The sequence below is a fragment of the Tenrec ecaudatus genome, chromosome 2 (assembly GCF_050624435.1).
Source record: "Tenrec ecaudatus isolate mTenEca1 chromosome 2, mTenEca1.hap1, whole genome shotgun sequence".
Classification (NCBI taxonomy): domain Eukaryota; kingdom Metazoa; phylum Chordata; class Mammalia; order Afrosoricida; family Tenrecidae; genus Tenrec; species Tenrec ecaudatus.
The window spans coordinates 68,916,816-68,932,946 of NC_134531.1; the positions used below are offsets into that span (position 1 = coordinate 68,916,816).

Consider the following 16,131-nt stretch of genomic DNA (forward strand, 5'->3'; position numbering starts at 1 on the left):
GATGTCGGACAGTGTAAGATATGACCAAATAATTTCTAAATTATCAAGAGCTCATGAGGGAGGGGAAAGTGGGGATGGAGGGGGAAAAATGAGGACCTGATGCCAAGGGCTCAAGCAGAAAACAAATGTTTTGAGAATGAGGATAGCAACAAATGTGCTTTGACACGATGTATGTATGGATTGTGATGAGTTGTATGAGCCCCCAAGAAATTTTTTTTTTTTAAACAAACTTCTCACTTCCAGGAAAAGGTGTTTTGAACATTTCTAAATTGAGACCTTTTAGTAGTTCCTGTCTTCGAAACATTATGTATGAATTATCAGCTTGAAAATTCAAGTTGATGAAGATGATCGACATGCAAGCATACAAATTACCCTCCCAAAAATGTATGCCTTAGAGCAAGATGAGTTTTATTGACATGCTTTTATTTGAATTCTGTATAAAAGAGAATACCCTAGTATGATTTTTAAGTTTAAGTTCTTTATTTCACGGGGGACGGACAACAGAAAAGTGGGTGAAGGGAGACATCAGACAATGTAAGAGATGACAAAATAATAATTTATAAATTATCAAGGGTTCATGAGGGAGCGGGGCGGGAGGGGGAAAAATGAGCTGATGCCAGGGGATTATGTGGAGAGAAGATGTTTTGAATTTTGATCAAAGTTGTATGAGCCCCTATTAAAATGATTTTTTAAATTCTTTATTGCAAACATGTGCAAATTAAAATTTTATCATCTGGCTCTAAGATTTAGAGGAGAGATGGTTGTGATTTGAACAAACTCTGAACTTGAAGCAGGTGACCTTTTCGTTGCGTGAAGTGTTTTACATATATGCTTTAGTGTACTGCTGAATTTTGAAGTTCTTAGAGTTCTCTGAATCTGGTAGTAGTTCAGTAGTTTAACATGTTAAAATATCGGTGATATATATGTGTTCTGTGAGCTATTGATGTATGATACTTAAGGTTGAAAAGTATTATTAATTAAATTATGATCTGTGCACTATGAAGGGAAATAAGAGTATGCTTATTTCATGGATTTTAGAACATGCAGGGACTTCTGAAAGTTTGTGAAAATTTATTATCTTTTAGTTATAATTTTCTACAAATTTTTTAAGTTCTTTTGCCATCTGTTGCCACCTTGTTTTTATCAGGATAACTTATCTTTTAAAGTGTGTGAGAATTGGATTTTGTTGGTTGGATTGGGTTGAGTGTTGTTTGTAACTGCACGATTTTTCTTCTAAGTTTTGGTTATTTAAGTTTTTGTGTAAAGATGATATTAGAAATTTAATTCCAAGCTAGCACTTAAAATATGTACAGGCCAGTCAGAACTATAAGATGATTAATTTATAAAATTCTATAATTCTCCAAATGAAAGTTTGTTGTTTTCTATTTAAATTGGTGCTGGTTGGATGCTTTTAGTCCGTTGCTGATGGTAAACATTGGCTTGTTATCCGATGAAAAATCCAGCAGCATCAAATCTTCACTATAGCCTGAGAATTTGTTGACGATTCCTTAGTAGTCCCGTGTAGGAACCTCAGGATGACTCATCATTTACATTCCAATGATCATGGTTTATTTTAAATGTGTTCTTTATTTTAGTTAACATGCTTAACGTGAAAGAAATCCTGGGTCTCAAATGTATTTTCTTACTGCCTTTGACAAATATAATAATCTAAGATGTATTTCTTGTTACAGGATTTTATATTTTTTTGTGATGCTGTTGCATCATGGATTAGCCCAAAAGATGATCTCAGAGACATGTTCTGTAAGGTAACTAATTATAATGCACCATTTGATATTTAAGTCTTGTGGAAGGTTTTGATTACTTCTGTATGCAGCATAAGCTCTTCAGATCAATATTAGTAAATCGTGTATTTTCTTGCCTTTGTTCTTGGAGAGAGAGAGAAGGCATCATGTCATCTTCTTAAAGCAGGGAGTTTGTATCCATAGAACATGCACTTCAAAAGTAGTTTCCCAAACAATAGCACTAATTCATGTTTTTCCATAATCCCATTTACATGAGGGATTTTCAAAGGGTTTTGGGAAGCTTCCATTTCCCCCCAAACTTTTTGAAAGCTCCCCTGTGTCAAGTCAAGTCGCATGTATTTTCTAAGATGGCTAACTGAGCTTTGGCGTGTCGCTTGGAATCATAAATCATTCTGGCCTCTCCGGGGACTGGTTAGGTGTTTTGTTGGCTCCCTTTTTTCATAACTCCAGCCAGAGGCCAACAGAATTTAGACGCTGTGTCGTGTCAATTCGGTTTAATGAAATACATTTGCAGCTACGTTTCCCATTTGTAAAAAGGATTGAAATGGCAAAGGTTTTATCCCTTGCTTGAATTCTGTAGGGTGTGTGTTTGATTTTCATTGAAATATCTCGGCTTCGAAGTTAGACGCCTGCTAGGAATTGCTTAGGTGAGGTTGCACAATGGTGCGGCGCCCAACATCGTATGATTTGAGAATCATACTTAAACATTTTTTTCTTTCCTTATTGATGACCTAATGTTTTGTTTTGTTTTTAATCTTTGCAGATCCTTCATGGATTTAAAAATCAAGTTGGGGATGAAAATTGGAGGCGTTTCTCTGACCAGTTTCCTCTTCCCTTGAAAGAGCGTCTTGCAGCTTTTTACGGTGTTTAATCTTGTGCACTTAAGCTGCAGTCCCATAATTAGGGGTAAGTTGCAAAAGAGCTTTGGAAAGTATTTAGAACAAAACATTTAGTTAGGGCTGTCAGTCTGAAAACTACTAACTAGAATGAAAGCTATTTGTTTCTACAGAGGTTGAACCCAGCAGTTAAGTAAACATTATTTCATGTTCTGCTGCATTAGACCTTGAGATTTAAATTATTTCTATAAAGGCTTGAGGTTTTTTGCCAAGACCTAGCAACAAAAATACAATAAATGGCTCCACTTCTGAATCCTAGAAATAATTCCAAGCAGTTTGCTGGCTAGATTTCTTAGCGCTGTGTCCACTGAGGAAGCCAGGATCCACAGAGATGTGGGATGAAGATGGCTCATGATTTCCTAGTTGCAGATATTTTGAGGTCATTCTAGACTCTTAAGTTCTAGGAAAAACAAAAATAGAACTGGAACTGGGTTTTACTCAGTAGGTAAGAACATTTCTATTTCTTCACTCATCAACAACTAGTAAGAAATTATATCATGTGCCCGGCACACTTTATAATTACGTAGTCGGCATTTTCATTTTAACTTGGGTAAGTCTGCTGCAGATGTTTGTTCCTTGCATATTTTTTTTCTGTACTTACTAGCTGGGGGTTGTCAGTATTGAATACTACTGTAATCCATGTGGTGCCATAATTTAGGATTGTCTAGAAATACACAGGTCAATTAGTGTTAACATCATGATACTCAACAACTCAAACTCACTGCCAGGGAGCCAATTTCAAGTTCATAATGTTCCCAAAAGGACTGAGGCAACCAGGTGTTAAGCAGTACCATCTGAAAAGCAAAAGTAGCTAAAGTTCTTTGGCTAGCTGGTGGATTTGTTTATCAGGAATGCTGCAGGATTGGAATGTTCTAGCTCTCAACTAAAGAAGGTCCTGCTGAACTTTGAGGGAATAAGACAGCCTTGTATGCGAGACATAGAGCTGGTCATGGGACCCCCGAGGTGGAAAGACAATGGAACATTTTCTCTATACCAGCTGTGTTTGTCCCCAGTTTGCCTTCATTTTCCCTATATGATATCAGGGAAAGAACTAGCCGTTATAATGGACTAGCAGGAACTTAGGCAAGTTGCTGTTTATCCTGTTTTTAAATAGGTAGACATAGTATTGTTGATTAATTTTTTGTTTTAGTGACTTAGAAAATAGATAATTAAATGTAAGAATCGTTTTTGTTTTTCTGGGGTTTTCCAGTTTTATTGGCACATAATGCACATATCATATATTTCAATCTTGACAAAAAGAATTGTACACTCATTACCACAGTCAATTTCAGAACATTTTCTTTTGTTTTTTATCTTCTCAGGTCCTTCGGTCTTGGAGACTATGAGGAGCCTCTGCACCCAGGGAAAATGTTGCCCTTGACAGGGGGGAAGGGTAAACCAGTAGGGAATACAGTACAATCCCAACCCTACTGGGAGGGGCGGGAGGGAGGTGTTGCCGTCACTGTATTAAGTCGATGTTGGGAAATGTTTTACCATCTGGAGCCATTGTGGGTGGAAATCTGTCTCCAATTACAAGTCCGCACTGGATATGAAGAAGCAAAAAAAAACAAATTTCAGTCTACTCACAACACAGTACATTCTGGAATATGATGGGGAATTGTACCAAAACAAGAACCGTATATGATGCATAGGGTAAAGAAAGAGGAAACATTATATAGTGCACAAAAAAGGAAGCTTAAGAATGGGGGTTATAAACAAAAGCTTCCCCCCCCTTTTTTTTTTTTAATTTAAAGGTTTTTTTATATAAGTTTCCCACATGCTGGGACCTTGTCTTGCATGCTGATGAGCTGCACAAATGAAGCTAGCAGAGTTAAATCAGCTTGCCTACCCAGAGTAGAAAAGCAGGTTCTTGGGAGTTACAATTTAAGGTACCCCAGAAAATGTTGGAAATAAAATGAAACCAATTTAAACAATGAAGCACCCTGTGAAATGCCAAACGAGTCAGTCCTTTACCTTTGTGGGGTGGGCAGGGCGGGAGAGTAAATGGGGCTGGGCATATCAAACTAAAGATTGATGTCTTAAATTTTACATTAAAACATTAATGTAGTGCATATAATTTGATGGTTGTACTTCGTTAGATTAATTTGTAGGCCAAGACATTATTTTTAATGTGCAGTTTAAGGTTCAGGCATGCATTCTGGCTCATAGTGATTGAAAGTAATTTAAATTAGTGGGAAAGTAGCATGCTTGCATCACATAGAGTGAGGTTGGTACCTTTGACCTATGTTGCGCCAGTTTGTGTTGCAGTTTACCAATTCAATATAGCCCTGCATTTAAAATTCCTTTTTAAGATTTGTGGACTTTATTTTTATTAAGAATATAGATATAAAGTACTGTAGTTTACAGCTAGGCCTTGAAATATCTTTCTAGGAAATCTTAGGGATAAGATTGATATTGTATTGTGTGTAACCTGCACAATGTGGAAAGCTGATATACCTGTGCAAAATCTTTGGCTCTGTGCTGTCAGTGTGATGTGCTTTCTGCATGGTTATATACTAGTGATTTTATCAAAACTTCTAACACTTAAATTACATGGGTAAAAGGCTGCATAAATGTTAGTTGGCACATAAAGACAATTGTAGAAGTTGAAGATATGATTGCTCTATTTCAGTGTTTATTCCCACTCAGCATATTGCCTTCTAAGCTTTCTTTTTCTGTTCAACGCATGATCTTACAAGATATGTTTCAGTTCATGGATGTAATGCAGGGTTCCTACACTGTGTTGGCGCATGTTGGTGGCCCTCTGTGCCCTAGATGAATGCACACAGGTTGCAAGTTCAAAGCTACAGAATGAAAGTTGGTTTGGATCCTCTTCATTTCATTTATTTAGCTTTTCTGTTATTTTTCTCTACTTACATGTATTCCTGTGAATAAATCCTTGTTAAGTTAACCCTTTACTTTTCCTTCCATGTGTATTTTTCTTATATACTGTGACTGTGAAAACCTAACTGGTACACTTGATTTTGTGTCCATAAAAAAGTGCAAGTCTTTATTAATTTGGATTGCCTGAACAGTGTATCCCATGATGAAGGAAAATGGAGAGATTTTTCTTTTTAGCTCTGCTGGTCAGAGACGAAGCCACACCTTTCCATTTTCAATGCTGCATATTTAATCTGCAACAGAAATGTTAAGCCATAACAACCTTTTTTATATTTTGGTTTGTCACCTTTGCATTGCAGAATAAATACTGAATAACCATTTTTTTATAAGCAGTTGCTCCTCTTTGCATGGTTCTATTCCCTGAAGGTGTTGAATGATACGGCACTGCACTGAAGTTTGCGCTGTGTGCGTGCGAATTTCTAAATATCGGTTCGAAACGTTTCAAATGCATGGTAGCATGCACAGAGGTTTTTGTTACCGTATCTGTGTTTGTGTTTTTGTTGTTGTTTCCTTTTTTTTTTAAACATTGTTTTCACCACCTTTACTGCGGCTTTGCAAATTTCAGTCTGTAGAGCCTAAATTGAGTCTTTCTGATAATGTGTCGTTTCCCCCCCCCCTCTTTCTTTTCTTTTTTTAATTACAAGTTGGATCCAAAGATACTATGGCATTTTGTTTCATGCACCATTGTTTCTCTAGAAGCTCAAAACCTGTTTTAGTTAGTCTGCATAACCTTAAATAGAGCTATTTTTATTCTTCAGTTTCAGTAATACACTATAATGCTTCAGCTATTTCTTTAGATTTTAATATGGGAGATATTTTAGTGTTTAGGAATAGGTAATAAATAGGACAACATTCTTTAAACCCAGCAAAACAGAAACCACCTAGTTGTCTGGGCCTCTGATTAACATTTCCACATTGTCACTTATTTGATTACAAATCCATTTTCAATTAGACAGCTAAATAACGGGACTATGCCCATTTCATAGTCATTTGCCCTCTTAAGGAAATTTAATTTATAAAAATGGAGACTAAGTCAATATTATGAGTAACCTTGTGGATGGGCTTTGAGCTTTTCCCCGTTTTCACCGCACTCCCCCGTCTTGAAATTATTTTGTTCCTTCCTAATTACACTTCAAATACTTAGTGTAGCCCAGGGATTCACAGAAGCCATGTATTTTCAGTTAATTTCTTAATTTTTGTAGGCTCTGGTTTAGCATCTATTATTGTTCTGATAAAACTCAATACATCATGGGATATCTATATAAAGCAACTTAATTCTTGTGGTGTAGTCTTTGGTAGTTTTGAATGTTGACTGAATGTCTTAGGAGGTTGTGAGTTTGTCTTTGTTACATTCCAGTGTTTTCTGCCTCTTGGCATGCTTAACGCACGGCTTACTTCATCCGCTTCTCCCACACCAACATGCTGTGGGTGTGCTCAACTACAGAAATAGCCGCTGCTGAGTGATGTAGATTTTCTACTTGAATATGTTTATGTTGTAGTAACCTCAGGAGGTCAGTGTTTACTGTTTTATATATGCCTTCTTTTTCCTGTGAGCTTCTCTCTCTCGGAAGGGTTCTAACAGAACAAAAGCTGCTGATCAACCTAAGTTGGAAACAGAAAGTGTATTTAATATAATTTAATGCATGTTTGGCAGTTCCATGCTGTAGTCCCATTCATTAGTAAGTGAATTTAGTACCATGGGTAATTCATTTTTCAGAAAAGAATTCTGCTTTGGGGGGTATTGTCTAATCTCTTTAATGACTTCATACTGTGTTAAAAAATACCCTTTTTTTTTAACATACTTTGGTTGGTTATTTTCCAAATAATCAACATGTAAATAATCTTTAAGAGCCAGTTTTGATGCTTTACATTATTGCTACTTGATTTTGTGAGGCAAATTAGATTTCAAAGAAGAGAGGTTTTAAAACACTCAACCAAGCCATTACATCTGGAAAACAAGACAAGTAGCATACATTTTGTAATTAACGTTGAACACTGTGATTTTTTTTGTTGTTAAGACTTTTTCATTGATCTGAATTGCTTAAATTGCATATATTGTAAAATAGGATCAGATGTATATTTTAAAATAATTTCAACTGACTTTCCTCTATTGAAATGCTTTGTCTACTCAGTTGTAAAATATTCAGATACAAGTTTTATCTCAGGTGAATACTCTTGTATCAGTTTTGCTTTGGTGACATATGCTTAGAGAGGTCATCATACTTCTAGTCTTGGTTTGGTTTTGTTTTTAAGTGTGTTTTTTTTTTTTTTTGAGAATCTCCCCCATTTAGTCTGATTTCACAGCCCTTACTCAAGCAGACTGGAGTGTTGGGTCCCTCTGGGCAAGTCGTTTGCATGCAGGCTTGCTCCTCCTCCTCACCAACTCCCGAGAGGAAAGAAACATTTCTCCCCTTATTAAGTCACCCTGCGTAACTGACAAGTCAGAATTAGACTCACGATGTCCGAAACCCTTTAGTCTAAATTTAAATGAAATCTTTTACCATGAGGGGGGATGAAAGTTGGTTTTTGCTTCATATACTTAATCTGTATTATTCATATTGAATGTATTAACAGATAACGGTGCAAAAAAAAACATTCTTCCCAGGAGAAGAATGTATCATGCGTAACTGCAGTTTAAGCCCTTCCTTTGATAGTACTTTAAAACATAACACAGTTTTGCTTAGTGTTTTTTTTTTCCCCAAAAAAAAAATAACAAATGGGGGGTAGCGGGGGGGACACTAGCTGTTGCTATTAATACTGTTAAGAAAACTGGTATTGGGATTTTTAAGGACCTGGAATAGGAATGAATAGGCTAGATGAAAAATCAGATCAATAAAGAGCTGTGTTTATCACAATATCTAGTAATACCACGCAATACTATGACATACTAACTTAGTGCATTCACACAGTTAACTGTAGAGTTATTTCTAATGCCTCTTAAAAATCAGATTATACATTTAGTTTCATTCGCCTGTACAATTTCCATAGTGACTTGTGAGGTTTTGGGGGGAGGGTTCCCTGGTTTTCTTTCCCCCATGGCTGTTGAGTATATGTAGAGGATTCTATTATCTTTAGCCCTAATTATACTTATGTTAAGGTAATACATTTGAATTGCATAAGTATTTCTTGTGGTTTCTATCCCTGGGTGTGTGTGTGGGTGTGTATGTGTGTGTGTTTTCAAGATGCTTAATAACTGAATGTATGCATGATTTTAAATATTTTAATAGATTTTTTTTAATTTTGTTGTACATTAAAGCCAAGCCAAATCCATTTGCCAAGCATTCTATCACTAATTAGAAAACAGGTTCTCTCTTACTGCAGTTCCTTTCAACTATCAAAAAATCCTATTTTGCCCTGGCTTGGTATTATGCAGAATTTGTTCTTTTTCAGATCTAATTATCTTAGGAAAAGCCTAATATCACATGGTTAGCCTCTAAGGCAATGTTGGTTCCCGAGTTCCAGCGTCATAAAGGAGTCCCACTGTACTGTCTGCATATTGCTTTCCCTCCATGGATGTATACGTGTCATAACCAAACGAAAGTGGGGTGGTTTTATAGAGATAATAATTAGACAATACTGTGTAATTAACTTTACTGAATAGACTATCATCTTGTGAGAAGAGATGTTTAAACATTATAAATTACTTCACTTCATAATATAAAACCGTTTTACACTTAATACTCATGTTAACTTTGGGTGCAATAATTTAGTAGTTTTAGCTTTAGTTATAAATAACTGGATCTTTCTGCTGACAACTTAGGTTGTATGAGTTATGCTTAAAAGCTTTAAATCTGATGTTTCTTGTACCTGCCACACTATGTTAGAATGTGTCCTTCAGACATATCCTCCTGCAACTTCTCAAACTGTACTAAATTGATATTTCTTGAAGTCTAACTCTGTGCTAACAAGATCTTCATTTTAAATAGAATACGGTTTTAATTTTTGATAAGCTGCTGAATTTTAAAGAGAGTTTTTTGGGGCCACCAAATATTTTGGATCATGCAGAGAATATATATTGTACTGTAGTAATTTTGTATTTACATTTGTATGATGTGACATAATAGATGTGAATGTTAATCACTGCTTGACTATGTTAATAAAGTTGTTTAACTATAGATGTTGCACTCTGATTTTTAACAAAAGGAAATGAGCTCCCTCACCCCCCTTATTTTGGGACCAGGTAGGGCTTGTTACAGTTGGGTTCTTTTTTGGTTTGTTGAGATGTATTTTATTTGTTTGTTTGCTTTTTTTTTTTTTTTTTTGGCTTGTTTGCTTTTTAACCCTTTACACAGTACACTTTTGTGGGTTAGCCTCATCAGTTTTAAAATTGAGGCTTTCTTGTGTACCGGAATATAAGTTTTGTTCCCTCCCCCCCCCCCCCCCTGACTTCCTCCCATGACTGGTAGATTTCTAGCAGTTGATTCTAGGGCCAACTGTTTTGGTGGCGGGATGGAAATAGCTGTTCTGGGGGGGAAATTTGAAGTTATTAAAGCTTTGATGTTGGGATCACTGACGTGAGTGTGTGTGTGCCCTATTAAGGCTTCCTCTGTACCCTTGAGAAAGACATCATATTTAGATTTATATCTATAAAAGTAGCTTCTCTGTAGCTTACAATCCATTCTTAATTGTTGCATGTCACTAATCTCAAGAGTAAAATGTATTACTTTTCTGGGGAAATGGGCACCTGATGGCCAGGTGTAATACATTTTTTCATTTGAGAGGAACAGAAAAGGACCCGAGATTAGAGATGGTTCCAGTGCAGCCAAAAAATGTTCTGAAGTAGGTGAGGCTTGGTTTCTTTTTCCTTGAAATACTTGAAGTACCTCTAGTGGTTTTCCAAGGGGAAAAAATTGTAGCTTGGTTATTAAATTCTAAATTCCATCTTTGAGGTAGAATCTAGGAGATGCTGCCCATCAGCCTACATCTTCAACATCGTAACAAAATAGGATCTTTTTTCATCTTGGTTGAAATGAGTAAGCCATCTACAGGAATAAGGTACACATTAAGGTGTTTTTACTTTATGCCTCTTTAAATTGACAGGCACTTTTATTTTGTAATGAATTCCAGTGATTGACATTACATGTAGTTCTGTAGGAGTGGTTGAATAACAATTTACAGTCTTTGCCAAAGGATTGTACCCCCTACGTGTTTGTTTGTCTTCCTCAGAGATTGAACAAATGAAGGAATTTGTATCATAAAAGCACATACTCATGGGAAATTACTTGTTTTCCGGGTTGGACATGGCTGTGTGTTGCCAAGTTTGTTTATACTGAACTTGGGGGGAAAGCTGCTGTGTACTCTAGTCTCCTCAGGTTAAAAGTTCGGATGGAGAAGGACTGCTATTAGGACTGGAAGCTACATGGCTATGCACTTGGATTACCCCTATGATACAGAAGTGCCCTGGTGGCACTCTCAGATCAGCATAGGACATGCTAACTACAAGGTTGCCAGTTCAAAGCCCCCAGCTACTCTAGGAGAAAGATGAGCAGCTGCTCCTGTAAAGTTTCACAGCCTCAGAAACCCACTACTATACAGGCATGCACCAGGGAGCGAGTTTTATAGATACGACTGAGTACAGAAGTCTTAAAAAGTCGATGCAGAGAATTGCAGATGAATGGATACCTGGGATGATATAAGATATGGCAAATAATAGTAATAATATATAATATAACATTAAGGGTTCCTGGGGGGTAGATTGGGGAAGGGAAGAGATAAGGGTGAGCTGGTATCAAGGAGTTCAAGAAGAAAGAAAATGCATTGATACCGATGGTAGCATTTGTAAAATTATACTTGATCTAATTAAAATATGGATTGTTAAAATACCTATGAGCTTCCAATAAAATAATTTTTTTTAAAAATCGATGCAGAAGCTTGTGAACATGTAGATAACCCGTCTAGTTTGCAAATCCCAGTTTAGAAGTTTAACAATTTCCAAACTTAGCAAGAACGATACAAGGAAGAATTAAACTAAGGAGCTGTAGACATGTCCGCAATTCATTTCTGTGCACCCAGCGCTGCTGCATTGATGGTTATAGACCTTTGCAAGATAGGAGTATATGTTGACTTTTGAAGCTCATTAAGTGAGTTTAAGCCTTTTAGGTGAGTTAATTCAGCTAGCCGTATTTCTTTGTATGTGTTGCTATGTAGTGTTATTTATGCTTATATACAAATTTGCTTATATTTGACATCTAATATTTTGTGAATTTAATCATAACCATTGTTGGACACTTAAGTTATTTGTAATACATTCTTAACAGACATTACCACTTTTTTTTTAAGACTACCCATTATTAACACTCACTGCCATTGATTTTTCTGATGCATAGGAACCCAATAGGACATGGTAGGACTGCCCCTGTGGGGGTTTCCAAGACACCTTTATGGGAGCAGAAAGCCTCCCCTTCCGTGTAATAGCTGGTGGTCTTGAACTGTGGACTGGTTAGCAGCCCAAAGCGCTTCATTTTATTACACAGTTTATAATTGCATGGGAACACGTTGGGCAAATTGGACTTTACAGCTTAAGACGCCCTGCCCAAGCTAAACACCTGACTGTAAAAACCGCTGGGACCTGGCTCCGGAAGTCAACAGGGAAGTGGGAGTGAGTGCAGACCCCAACCCGCCATGCCCTCAAGGCAACCGAACCACAGAGTAACTCCTGGGCAAACAGGCCTACGGGGGTGGCCCCATCGGCCTAACTAGTCTCCTCCCTAGAAGTATGTGCTACAGAAGACCGCTAAACCTACGGGTTGGGGAGAGGAGCCAGCCTGCCATGCTCACACGAAAGCAAAACAAAGCGAGGGACTAGAGACTATAGTGGCACACCAAGCCCTGAGGAGGAGCCCCTGCACAGCTCTGCTAAGGTAGAGCTGCAGAGGACTAAGGCTGACAACAGCTCAAGACATTAGGTCCCCTCACTGGAGCACACCTCGATAGAGGACAATACTGGGGACAGCAGGAATGTGTCCCATTTAACACACCACAAACACAGGTGAACCACGATCAGCAACCAGAGCCAAAGAGTCCCCAAAGTAGACCAGGCTTGAAGGGGCAGTTCCCGGAACCCGCCAGAGCCAGTGAGGAGATAATCATAAAGATCAACACACAAACCTGGAATTATGTATGCTTGGAGGGGGAGATTCTGGAGAAATTTGATGGGAGCATGGAAGGGGAGCAGAGCACGGGGCTAGCGGTGAGCAAACAACGCCTTCGATGGGAACGACTAGGGAATTAAAATCAATGGGAGGATATAAAAGTCCCAGAGGTGTTGGAGCAACAGCAATCTAGCTGAGAGGAATTACGAAGAGGCAGGAGAAAAGTGGGTGTGATGGTGGGACAGGAGGAAGATAAAAGGAACAGAGGAAAGATCTAGGAAGCAAAGTTATGGGTAAAGGTCAAAACAGGTGTGTGCATATGTAAATATATTCATAAAAATTGAGGTAGTGGCCTATGTATATATACTTATATGTCAATACTTTGAGGAAGTGGATTTGGGGCCTCTGCTCAAGCCCTCAACACAAGAACACATTTTTCTAACAACTTGGCATTCTGTGATGCTCACCCTTCCAATAGATCACTGAAGACAAATGGGTGCATAGCTAATGTGAAGAAAGCAGATGGTGCCCGGCTATCAAAAGATACAGCGGCTGGAGTCTTGAAGTTAAACAAGCAGCCATCTAGCAGAGTAGTAAGAAGCCCACCAGCCTGTGCAATCATGAGGTGTCGATGGGATCTGGTAACAGGCACCAGAAGACACCCGACACACACACCAAAAAAACAAAACTTTGTTGAGAATGAGGGGTTGAAGCAGAGACCGAAAACCCATATGTAGACAATGGGACATCCCCTCACAAAGGGTCACAAGGAAGGGATGAGTTGACCAGGTCGCAGTGTAGCACGGAGGAAACAATATTCTTTTGGTACTTTGAGGCTTCCTCATCCCCCACTATCATGACCCCAGTCTTGCTTTTCAGTTCTGGCTAGATTGGAACATGTACACTGATGCAGATAAAGTTCATAACACATGGAATCCAGGTCAGATAAACTCCTGTGGGGGGAGGGGGGAACCCTCAGGAACAGAAATAGGAGTAGCGATACCAGGAGGGGAAGGGGTAGAAGGGGGAACCCATCAAAATGATCAATGCATAACCCCCATCCCCACCCAGGGAGACAAACAGGTGAAGGGAGACAGCAGTTGGTGTAAGATATGGAAACAATTTATCAAGGGGTCATGGGTGTGAGGGGAGATAGGGAAAAAAGACATGCTGATATCAAGGACTCAAAGTTTAGAAAATGATGATGGCAACATAATATGTACAAATGTGAAAAAAAAAAAGTTTACAGAGCTCAGTTTTACATTCAATTCACACACATTTGCTTCAAGGCATCCATTGCAATCCCATCAATCTACCAGCACATGTCTCACTTGTGTTTCCTGTGTCCATCCCTCCTTTCCTAACCCTCTGTATGGGGATAACCCCCCACCACCACCAAAAATAAGTAAATTTTTTCAAACCTATGTATTTACTGTAAATATTTTTACAAGACAATCTTAACACCTATCACCATCAAAGTACTCACCATTACACTTAATACATATTCCAAACTGCGATTCTCTTGGAAACATTTTTCAAACTCATCTATTTGGATTGCTGATAAAACCTCAGTTTGTTTTTCTTCACCTCTTCTACATTGTCAAATTGCTGCCTCTTCATGTCCCTCTTCATTCACAGAAACAAAAAAGTCACACGAAGGGGGTCAGGTGAGTCGTGGTGTCAAACCCACTCCCCCATCTGCCACAATCAGGCCTTTTTGGTTGCATACTGTTAGGCAATCTTTTCAGAACCTCTAAATAGAAAACTCAATTAACAGTCTGGCCTAGTGGAACGAACTCCATCTGCACTGTGAGTTGACATTTTCATCCGTTTCAGAAGTTGACAGGCTCCAAAATGAGTTTTCCATCAACATTTCATCACTTTTGAGACAAGAAAACCACTGGTGCACTTGAGTTTTTCCTATGGCACTGTGCATGCTAGCAGTGTTCAACATCACAAGTGTTTCTGCAGCAATTTTCCCAAGCAGGAAACAAAATTTCACAGCAGCATGCTATTCTCTTAAATCAACCATCATAAAAGTGAGGTTCGAGTGAAACTGCTTTTATGAAAAAATTCACTGTGACCAGAGAGAACCTTCACAGGTGACACCACTGGCTGCACTCAGAGCAAGTTGCTCAGTGCTCGCTTGATGGGGGAAAATGTGTACTGTGTGAAAGCTCCTCTTCGTCCAGCACAATTCCAGGTTTTGGGGGGTACCCCCCTGTTACTTTGTACTTAGATAAATGTTGCCCTTTTTATCTAAATGGTTGATTGAGCTAACATGGGGTGAAATCAGTTCCAGGCTGTGGGAAAACCAGGAAGAGTATGCGGGCAAACTTTCCGCATTCAGCGTTAAGGAGTCGGAGGCCAGGGTTCCATGGAGATAACTTTCACTTCCATGGGGTGCAGGAGATGCGTCTCACTCACATTCTCCTAAGTAAGACTTATTTCCCTCAATGTCCCCCCAGGATAATGCCAAATTTGAAATGCTGTCTGCAAACGCATGGTTGTTTCCTAAATTCTTGAAGGGCAACTGCTTGAAGGCTATCTGCCTGAAGGCTGTCAAAAACAACCACTCCCTTCTGATAGGATCATAGGTAATTCCTCTGGAGAAGAGTTCAAAGGCATCTAAGGTCAAACCAACTCAGATGACCAAGTTTAGATCGCCTTCTTGACTAGAGCCTGCCCATCTTGTTATGGGTGTACCTTCCTGTCACATGTATGCCCCTAGTACAACCCCTCCCTATTGCATGAATACCCCTGGATCGTCCCCCTCGTGTTACATGTATGCTGTTAATACAACCCCCTCCTATTATGATGAGCTTACTATGGCTTGCTTGCATGAAGTCTGTGAGAGAATAAAGTACGGTCTCATTTTGGTTCTGGTTCTATAGGAAGAGGTGAGTCCTTGTATGCTTTATCTTGTCTGATGTCTCTTTAATTCACCCCTCAATTACACAATTTCCATTCAGTTGTGGAAAGGCTGGTCCCCAACATCAGACCTTAAAAGTGACCATGAGCCATAGTATGCTTGGTCTCTTTCATGAATTTGACTTTGTTCTACATTTTTCTCTCATTCCATTCATGGCCCTCTAATGTGTAGGTACTGTTCAGGCACTTCCAACTCAGCGACCTTATAATCAACAGGGTATTAATCTGGGTAGACGAGAAATAATCCAAAATAATCAAATGTGTGTAAGTGAGAACTTTATATCAAAGACCAATTTTATATTCAGAAAACACGCCAACCCAATCCAGAGCAAGTCCGTAAGTTAGATATTAGTCCATATATCTGATGCTAGTCTATAAATTCCTCTTTAGATTCATGCAGCACATGCAATGATGCCAAAGGCAGGAAGATCACAGGCCAGTGGGTAGAAGGTCTTGTGGATCCAGTGGCAGTGGGAAGCATCTCAAAGCTGTCATGGGTCTCCACAGGTCTCCTCCAGCTTTCTGAGTAGGAATGGGAAGGCAGAGAGA

At 38.6% G+C, this 16,131-nt stretch overlaps 1 protein-coding gene across 2 annotated transcripts in view; it reads left to right on the forward strand.

Moving 5' to 3' along the window:
* The window catches only part of TNPO1 (transportin 1), a 105,561-nt gene extending 99,984 nt beyond the window's left edge, over positions 1-5,577 (forward strand). For both annotated transcript variants that reach the window (XM_075541157.1, XM_075541158.1), the window contains exons 23-25: positions 1,692-1,766; positions 2,527-2,669; positions 3,982-5,577. In XM_075541157.1, the coding sequence (XP_075397272.1) occupies positions 1,692-1,766; positions 2,527-2,634 (183 nt within the window). In that variant the 3' untranslated portion in view covers positions 2,635-2,669; positions 3,982-5,577. The remainder of the gene's footprint in view (positions 1-1,691; positions 1,767-2,526; positions 2,670-3,981) is intronic.
* The last annotated feature ends 10,554 nt before the right edge of the window (positions 5,578-16,131 follow it).